Source organism: Nycticebus coucang, chromosome 16 (assembly GCF_027406575.1).
Source record: "Nycticebus coucang isolate mNycCou1 chromosome 16, mNycCou1.pri, whole genome shotgun sequence".
Taxonomy (NCBI): domain Eukaryota; kingdom Metazoa; phylum Chordata; class Mammalia; order Primates; family Lorisidae; genus Nycticebus; species Nycticebus coucang.
Genome location: NC_069795.1, coordinates 4,855,142 through 4,865,114, shown reverse-complemented (window position 1 = coordinate 4,865,114; position 9,973 = coordinate 4,855,142). Strand labels below are relative to the sequence as shown.

The following is a 9,973-nucleotide window of genomic DNA, read 5'->3' as shown; positions in this document are numbered from 1 at the left end:
TGTGTTACTGAACGCACTTCTGCGTCTTGATGTCTGGGGCTAAACTAGTATTAAATATTTGGTCAGGGAGAGATGGCTGGGGAGGAAGCCGAGGCGGCCCTGAGTTGGGACGGTGACGGGTGACAGCAACTTACCGGGTGGACTGAGGGGCACCTGGGGAAAGCAAGCAGCAGTTCCTCTCCAGGGCGGGGACGAGCCCAGGCTGGAGGCCCGCAGAGGCGCCACCTGCCCCCGGCGATGGAGGGGGCGAGGGGAGAACGACGCCGCTGGCAGCAGCAGCAGCCAAGCCCCCTCCCCCCACCTCCTCCAGGATCTCCAGGGCAAATTCCCAAAGGTTCTGGCGTTCTCCCCTGACTCCCTTAGCCTTGGCCCCTTCCTGCCCCGTCAGACCTCTTGAAAACCACTCAGGGGCGCCGTGCGGAGGAGGTCTGGGACGGGGAAGGAGGTCTGGGGCCGGGAGGACGCGGGCGAGGGGCAGCGCCCGGGAACCGGCTGGGTGAGCAGCCAGACCCTGCCGCCCACTAGAAGCAGAAGATGCACTTGGCGAGGGGAGGCGCAGGCTCGGAGACTCGCCGAAAGGCTCGTGGCTTTGGGGGTGTTCCCTCTCCTGGTCCTAGATCTCCATGTCACCCCCGGCAGCCCCCGCCTCTGAGAGACGAGGGGACACCGGCGGGCCCCGTCGCGCCCGGGGCCAGCGGCTAGTTCAGGTCCTCGCTGCCCCTTTAAGGGTTCCCGAAACTTTCCCCCTGATAGCAGATGAGCCTCGTCACATCCGTTGGCCGTGGCCGCCGGGCGCCTTCCGAGGAAATTCGGGACTCGAGTTTCCCGGGGAAGAGGCGCGGCCGGGAACGGCCGGGGGTGCGTGGGGCGGGCGCAGGTGGACCCTGGCGCCCCACGCCCCGCCTTGACCTTGGTTGCGGGGGAGGGGCCAGGCCCCTGCGGGGCAGCCACCGCCCGCCAGAGGGGGCAGCGGCGAGAACTTGCTCAACTTGGCGCCGTTTGCTGGGGCGGCTCCGGATCCTCTGCCTCCGCCCGCACCTCCCACGAGCCTCCTCCCCTGGATCCTCCTCCGGTCCTCCCGCCGCCGCCGCCGCCGCCGCCGCCGCCGCCGCGGGTCCGGTGCGCGCCAGCCCTGCCCAGCAGCCCGCAGCCCGCAGCCCGCAGCCCGCGCGCCGGCCGAGTCGCCAGCCGCCGCCGCCGCCGCCGCACGGGACGGGCAGGGCCGGGCGCGCCCCCCGGAGCCCCGCCGTGGGCATGGGCGCGCTGGCCCGGGCGCTGCTGCTGCCGCTGCTGGCCCAGTGGCTCCTGCGCGCGGCTCCAGCGCTGGTCCCTGCGCCCTTCACGCTGCCCCTCCGGGTGGCTACGGCCACGAACCGCCGGGCTTCGCTCGCCCCCGGGCCCGGGACCTCTGCCACACCCCGCGCCGACGGCCTGGCGCTCGCCCTGGAGCCCGCCGGGGGTGCCGCCAACTTCTTGGCCATGGTGGACAACCTGCAGGGGGACTCCGGCCGCGGCTACTACCTGGAGATGCTGATGGGGACCCCCCCGCAGAAGGTAGGTGGGTGGGCGCTCCCCGCCCCCCTGGACCCGCCGCCCCTGCTGTCCTCCAGGCTGCGTCGCGGGCTTTTCGGGGGCTCGTTGGGGGAAAGCCCAGGGATGTCTCCGCGTGCCTTAGTGTCGCCACAGAGCAGCAGCTGTCCCCGGAGAGAGGCTTGAGGAATGCAGAGGGGTTCGGATGGGTTGGGGAGAGGGGGCGCTCGCGCTTGGGACGCGGCAGGTGGCAGCCCCTGCCCGGGCGCCGCTGAGGGGTGCGAGCAAGTGTTTGAGAACTTGTCTGCGGGCAGTCGGAGGAGACCTGAGAACTTCCCTCTAACGTGATTTCCTGTTTGTGAGCGACACCTTGGACCAGAAGGAGACGGTGCCGTGGGCTTTGGGCGAGGAGAAGCTATTATGGGGAAAATCACCTCCTAGTGATATCCACCCCCCATGCTGTCTCATTGCTAAAGAGGCGGTGGCCAAAAGGCACAGTACCCTTTAGAAGGGATTCATGCGTGAGCTCAGCTAAAAGCAACCCGGCTCTGAAGTGGCTTGGTCGCTGCCGGTGGAGGGAGCAGGGCGTCCTCTGCGCCCACGTTCGGTTCCCTGGAGTTGGTTTGCCAGCTGCCCTCCCCTCTGCGCCGAGCGCTGCATCCACGGCGCGTGTGTGCAGAAAGGGCGAAATGCCGTCCAGCTCCCGGGAGGAATGTGGGCTGGGCTAGGTGTAGAGGACGAAGTGGTCTCCAGACGACAAAACAGAAATAAAATCAAACAGCTTTCTTTTTTCTCTCACTGTGATGTTCATTTATTAGCACTTTCTGTACTGAGAAACACGTGTTCGCAGGCTTGGTGATCTTAAAAAGAAAAAAAAACAAAACAAAACCAGGAACTGATTTGGCCTCCTTCCTCCCTTCACAGTACCTCATCCAAGTGGGATTGGAAGTCAGGTTTTCGTCAATTGAGTACACTATATAGAGATACTTTATTTTTATTTTTAGCATTGTCATTTGAGTTTTAACTTAGCTGTGATTCCCCCATAAATAGAACATGCTCATGACTTTTGTATAATTCTAATTAAATTATTCAAGACTTTAAGAGGAAAGACATGCCATGCTAATTCTTTTAAAAAAGGAAACTGCTGAATAACTTCTGTAGTTGTTTAATTAGTTTTAAAAAAGAAAAAAAAACTTCAAAAGCATATTCTGCTCAAAACTTTGATTCTAGTTGCCTTTCATCTAAGTCTGGGGAAGCCACATGAGTGATCTTTGCCACCTCTGAGGGCGGATGGTCGGAGGGAGGGAATGGGAATCACATCAGCTGAGGGAGCTTAACTTGACCTTCATAAGCTGGTCTCACTCTAGCCACCACGTGAAAACCCGTGCCTGGGGGTGAGAACCTTATAAACATCACAGGCTATTCAGGAAGAACCTCTTTTGTGGCCTACAGATAATCTTTTGGAACAGGCCCTGATGACTCCCCATTGGGGGTGTGTTCAGTGATTTAAAAAATGGTCGTGTTGGTATTAGCCTGGAAGGGAATTCTCTGCACTGAAAGTAGATTGTGGCACTTGGAGGGCTGTAATAAAGAAGCCCCAAGGCCCTCCCTCTAGAGGCCAGGGGAGCCCAGAGCCTCAAGAAGGACTGGTAAGGAACGTCTGGGGCTCTCAAAAAAATGCTTTCATAAATAACAGGTGGCCTCTGTTAATTAATTCAATGACCTTTACTTTAAAATGACGTTTAATTAATCTAATTAACAGGTATGTATGGAGTGCCTATGTTCATATCTCTACCGTAACCAAGGAAGTAGTTTGTTGAAGATTATTTCTCAAATATTAGCTTGCTGCCAGGGAGGGTTCTTTCTACAAAAGCAAATTTAACTTTTACATTTGATGGAGAATGAAATATTCCGTACCTCCTTCCTGGCTTCACTTAGTGATCAGCTGCTTTATAGAACAGCCCATGTGTACCATCCTTCCAAATACCTGCGGTGAACACAGACTGCAGTGACCAGTGTGTTAGGATTCATTGCTTGCCTGTCTGGCCCTGAAATGTCTCTGACCACCAGCAGGGTGTTGGCAGCAGGCTAGAGGGGGCAGCAGTGAGGTGACTTCTGAACCTGGAGTGCGTTTTCCTGCTCTATTAATGGCCAGGAGTCGTGCATTTATTCTCTGCTGATTCTCTGCAGCCTAAAATAAAAATTGCTTAGGTGGAGAGAATAATGGAATTGTAAATTCTAGCAATAAATAACCAAGAATTTTTCACGGATTAAGTAATAGCCATAGTGTCTGAGACCCGCGTGCACGTCGGACACTGTGGTGCGTGCCTTGGTTGCGCTTTCCCCAGGAACTCTCCAGCCACCTCCTACCCCTCCTAGTTTTTAAATGTATTTTGGGGGTGGGAAAGCTGAAGCTTGGTGTGGTTGAATTACTTGCCAGTGCAGGAGGGCAAGAAAAGGGGAGCCAAAAATTATACCCAGGCAGCTAGATCCCAGAACTCAATGTCCGAACCACCAGGGAGATAATGACTCGCTCCCCTCACACCTCCGACCTCTTTCCTTTGGTTTTAGTCTCAATCTACCCTTTCCAGTCCAAGATCCCTAAACCTTACACCCCAAAGTGTTAGGAACTTAGCATAACCACCATGGACCCTCATAAGCCTTCTGCTGTCCAGGCATCTCCTCTTGTGGTGCTGCTTAACAAACAACAGTGAGTGATTGGATACAGATTCGCATGGGCGGGGCCTTGAGAAGGGACCTTCAGCAGGAAGCAGAGCTCCGTGGATCCTGTGGGAAAGGCAAACTGTTGTACATGGCTTGTTCCCACTTTCATCAGGAGCTGGGGGGCCATTGTTCTGCCCCACAACTCTGCCCAGAGCCCAAGTGAGAGCCGCAGGACCACGTGCTGGCAGGCAGGGCCAGGTTGGCATGGAGATGAGCCCTCGGTTTTTGCACTGATCCATTATGTGACTTATTTCCAACAGTAGAGAACCAGCTTCCGCTTGAACTGTGCAATTTGGTCTTGTTAATAATAATAACGGTGTTCTAAAGTGATTATAATTACAGCAATTTCCATTATTAAAAAAGACTTTCATGCTAACAGTAGATCCTACTGAAGATAGGAGAAGCTCTGCTGCTGGTACCTTGCAGTGGCTTCAAAGGGGCTTTGGGGGTTTCTGTTGAAAGATTTTTTTGTCATCTTCACTAATATGGATAAAATGAACAGAGAAACCGTTTTCATATCTAAGCATTTGAATGTAAAGAGCTAACAAATTGTTTTGGTGATTCGCATTTTAATCGTGATGCATTGATCGATTAGCAGCCTCTTAGTGCACAGCGTTCGGAAGACTTGGGATGGAGAATATGCTGCACACCTGCAGTTTACAAGCGTGCATTCTTCAAAACAAGCCCTCCAGGGCCCCCAAATTATGTTAAGCTGACCGTCGGTGAGGCTGGAGAGGGGAAGGCCATGGCCAGCCAGAAGGAGTTTGATGGAGCCAACTCAGATGGTAAACCTTTAAGAACAATGGGAAAAGAAACGATTGCTGGGGTTGAAAGAACAACGTCAAAGCCACTTTGCCACCAGCTCCTCTAAGTGAAAAGTGAAAAGCTCCTGGGCTTTAGGGAAAGAATCCATCAAAGCTCCATTACAGGGGACCGGGAGAGGCCAGCCAAGGGCCCCAGCTTGGGACACCAAGGACAGAAGTCTGCAGAGCAGCTAGCCACCGATTCATAGCCAGCCTTCATTTCCTGCTCGCTGGGTGTTGGGCACAGTGTTTCTGCACACTCACCACTGTCTCTCCTCACAACATCCAGGGAGGTACATGCAGGTAGTTATTTGACTTAGTTTTCAGATGGAAAACTCAGTCTAGGAGCAGCAGAGTAATTTGTACAGGGCCACACTGGTGAAGGCTGAGTGGGGATGTCTGTCGGGGTCTGCCTGACTCCAGACTCTGCACACTTCTCTGCTCTGTGTGCACCACTGTTATGGGAACTTTTAGAAAACCTTCTTCGTGCTTCTGGGAATGACATGGTACAGAGGGAAGCAGCGTGGACTGGAATAGGCCCTGAGCACTGCTGCGTGCCGCCCGTGACTGTGAGCAAGTGGTTAAATTCGCTGAGCTTTTCTTTCCTCAGCAGTGAATAATCTTCTAAGCTCCGCAGTGGTTTCCTTGGGCTGCTATAACAAACTGCCACAAGCTGGGGGGCTCAAAATACATACAAATTTGTTCTCTCTCGGTTCTGCAGGCCAGAAGGCCAAGGTGTCTGCAGAAACATTCTCCCTGTGAAGGAAGCTGGAGGGGAGGATGCCTCCTTGCCTCCCTCCGGCTGCTGTGCCGCCGACATTCCTCAGGTACCGTGGCTGCTGGCTGCATCACTCCAATCTGCTCTCATTTCTGAATGGCATTCATTACTTTGTGTGTGTCTCTGTGGCCAGATTTCTCTCTTATAAGGATACCAGTCTTTGGTTTAGGGCCCACCCCGATCCAACCCGATCTCAACTTCATTTGATTACATCTGCAAAGACCCACTTTCCAATTAAGGTCGCAGTCACAGGTACCAGGAATTAAGACTTCAATATATCTTGGGGGGGGGGCACAATTTAACTTATAACACATTTATTCTGTGTATCATTTTGTGGATTTTTTTCTTTTATCCTAGCCCACCTTTTAATTATCAATAATTTCCATTTGGAATTCAAGTGTAATTTTCATTAAGGGCAGTAAGCACCTGTTCTGGTTTGGAGCCTGTGGCAAGGTGGTGCCCTGGGGGCTGGGGTGGGAGGAGGAGGAGGGGAGGGTTCCTCTGCTGGTTGTCTATAATTCTGTATTGTTTTCCCGCCAGAGACTAATTGGTTAAAATTCTAAAATGTCTCATGTCATGTTGGACCAATTCTGGAATTGCTGCAGTGAGTGTGTAAATGAGAGACGTCCTTCCAGCTTGGGCCAGCTCAGATGAATGGTGCTTAAGTACCTGTGAGTAACAAATACTCACGTTGGGAACAACACTGACGTGGGGAGCTCAGAGATTTCATGTTCTAAAGACACTATAAGGCAGCCCCCTTAGCAATTGGGATATATCCGATAAGAAATGGATTCTTTCCTGCAGACTTCTGCCACCGTAGCGTGTCTTTGCCTGGACCTCTGTCTGGTCTCTGTTGTGGTTGGTTGGCGGAGCCTCCTCTTGGCTGTCCATTCTTCCTGTCTCTTCCTGGAATGATTCCCAAGAGAGTGAGGTTAGCTATTATGATGAGTGATTTCTCTGATGTGGTGGGGGTACCCAGCTGTACTGGTCCCAGGAAGAGGAATTTAAAGGTGGTGTTTTCCCCTACTCTCGAGTATCTGAAGGCATGATTTGGGATTCATTAATGTCTCAGCCACTGAGTGGAGCAGGTCAAGCTGTTGGCCCCTGGATTCAAGGTCAACCTAGGCTGAGGGGGAGCATGGGGCTGGTAGCTGCCAACTTGTCCCACCGTGACATGGGTCACAGCAGGACCGGGGTGGTGGTCCTGTATGCTGGTGAGCAGGGCACCCCTCCACATGGCCTCAGAGTCTCCTTTCATGACTGACATGGGCTACCTGCCCAGCCTTGGCTAGAGGCAGGGGCTCATGTCAGCCATGACAGACACTACCTGGAGCGCAGCACACCTGTGGGGCAGGTGGCTGGCTCATCTGACCGTCTGTGACTTCTCTGGACATGAATGAATACATGTTTAGAGTGGAATCTGTTCTAGGCTGCTTTCCTGCCCTGAGCAACTGTGTGTGAAGCTAGCTGGATGCCCCTTTATCCTCTCCTGACCCAAATGGACTATTTGAATATTTGCCTATTGCTACTCGATAAAACATGGTCACTTTTTTGCTCTTAGAATTCTCAGAAAAAGAAAAAACTACTCTTGGAAAGCTGACATAACTGTGAGCCTGCTATCCAGCACCGGTCTCAGGCTGAATGTTTTAGGGCTTTTATTACCCGGCAATCATAGGCTGTCACCGTTTCAGGAAGACAAAGAGGAGTGTCTGGAGAGCGCCCTGGGCTAGCTGCATCATTCCAGGGAGGCAGGGGGGCAGGAACCACACTCCTCCATTTCACACTAGACTGAGAATGGCCGGGTGGAGGATTTATACCTGGTCCACCAGAGGCAGCCTGTGCTCCAGCTGCAGGTTGCTGGCCCTCAATGCAGGGTTCCGGGAGTGACGTAGGCTCCGGTGGGCAGGAGACTGGTTCAGGATGCTAGCCATTCAGACCACTGCCCCCTAAACCAAAGCAGCCCTTCAGAATTTCATGCTGTGGGGGAAGGAGGCAGAAAGTGCTGAATCTAAACATCTTCCAGATCCCAGTGAGTCGCAGGCCTTATGCTGGAAGGGAAGCCACTTCTTGGTGAAGGTGGGTGTGGATTGATTCCAGAGGTCTCATGGGGCACCCAGAGCTCCTCCCACTACCTCCTGCAGCCTCCTTGGGAAGTTGCTTTTTTCCCAGTCCAGGCAGCCCCTGGCAAGTGGGCAGCACTGTGTGGCTTTCTCAGTGGTTGGGAATGCAGTGCTGTGTGTGCTATCTGCTACTTGCTGAATCACTTATCCCATCTGAGCATCGGTTTCCTCATTTCTAAATTAAGGAATTTGACTTAGTGACCTGAGATCCTTATAGAAGTACTAGCATTCAGTGATCATAGTCTATTTTGAGAACACTTTGCATAGTTCTAATTTTTTGCCCCTAGACCAGACCACAACAGTGCTGCGCAGGTGAGTCACCTGGTATCTGCTAAGATGCAGATTCAGTATCCCAGAACAGAGGAACACACAGGCCACCTGTGGAGCCGTAACTGCTTTCCCCATGCCAGCCAGCTGCGGGGAAGACCAGGAATGCCTTGCAGAGCTGGTTAGAAACACGGATTCTCCAGATTCAGTCCAGTCTTGCTGGGTGAGACAGTCTTTGCCAGGGCCTGAGTTCCCCGTATGCAGCCAGCCCAGCCCTGGCCCTTCAATACTGTTTGGAGGCCAGATTCTCCTCTGCCCAGCAGCTTCCTTTGTGGAATGGGTACCTTCTCTCTTCTTCCTAAAGGCTGTTCTTTGGTTAAGTGTTTTCTTCTTGTTGTCCATTTAGATTGTATTCCAGAAGCTTCCCATGTTAGGTGTTTTCTCTGGGGAGCTCATTCTGATGCAGCGGTGCTCTAAGTCCTGAGTCTTGGTGCCAAAAGCCCCTTTGTGACATTTCCAGCCTGTAAATGGAGAAAAAGTGAAAGAGAAAAAGACATGCAAACTGCAAGTGCCACTCTTCGTTATTAGGTTGAACATACACGGCCCTTCCTCACCCTCATTTCAAGTTTCTGAGACTTCCTGGCTGTTCCGTGGTTACCTTGTTGCCTACGTGTAACTGTGACCCACCCTCAATGTGGCTCCCTCCACAAAGAGGCTGCAAGCTAGAAGTTGTTACAATTAGTTCTAGTAACAAATTTGTTTTGCTGCCTCCTCCCTTTAATGAGACAGTGTTTTTGTTTGTTTTTGCTAAAGCCAAAAGGAAACATGATGCTGTGGGTATGTACTTTGCCCTCTGGGGTAATCCTAATCCTGCCTGGGGAGAACTGAGTCCTGACCCAGAACGCAGAGACTCCTTTTAACTGAGGAGTTCTTGGGCCAGCAAACGTCTGAGCCTCATAACTGCACCCCCAGAGCCTCATAACTCGTCTCTGCAGGCCACTTAGATGGGACACATAAAGAAGTTGAAAATCAGCAACAGGGGAGAGGATCTCACTTGTCCAAATAGATAGTCTAAGAATCTGAGTTCTTAGAAGAGGCCTCCCCTCAGAGCCTATTTCTTCCTAGTTTCAACAGGATTCTAACCACTCTGCTAGTGTCACTACCTACAGCACACTAGGAACAGAAATAAGGCAGCCCACGGGAGTTACTCCATGAGTGAGGAGTCTTTAGCCTGGGCGGGCCGGGTGTTTGCTCTCTCTATATCTCTGTCACCTTCCCTAGAAAGGGTGCAGGGAAGGCAGTGTGCATTCTGTGGTCACTGAGAGGGCGGAATGAGGTAGAGGCCGTTAGAGCCTTAGCGCAGCCTCAGCCACGTGGTAAGTATTGCCTAAGTCTTAGAAAAAGAGGCAGATTCCAGGCCACTTGTAAACAAAGGGGAAGACAGAACAAAAAACTAAGAACGAGGTGCCAAGCAGTCTGGGTCTGCATCTGGAAGGACCGTGAGCTCCCAGGACACTGATGCCATCTGCCCAGCCTCTCAGAGGGGTGGGAGTAGAGCTTTGCCCCACGGATGGCAAACAGGCCCAACTCAGTGATTCTCTACCTGATGTGATTGTTTCCCTCCTGGGATAAATGGCATCGTGTGGAGACATTCGGGGTTGTCACAGCCTGGGTGTTACTACTGACATCTCACAGGTGGAGACTGGGAATGCTGCTGACTGTCCCAGGAGAGCACCTGCAGCAAAGAATGG

The 9,973-nt window shown here is 52.8% G+C and overlaps 1 protein-coding gene across 1 annotated transcript in view; it reads left to right on the top strand.

Annotated features, from left to right (window-relative positions):
- The first annotated feature begins 1,108 nt into the window (after window positions 1-1,108).
- BACE2 (beta-secretase 2) overlaps window positions 1,109-9,973 on the top strand; it is a 79,604-nt gene continuing 70,739 nt past the window's right edge. Inside the window, exon 1 of the mRNA XM_053565274.1 lies at window positions 1,109-1,554. Coding sequence (XP_053421249.1) covers window positions 1,255-1,554 — 300 coding nt within the window. The 5' untranslated portion in view covers window positions 1,109-1,254. The remainder of the gene's footprint in view (window positions 1,555-9,973) is intronic.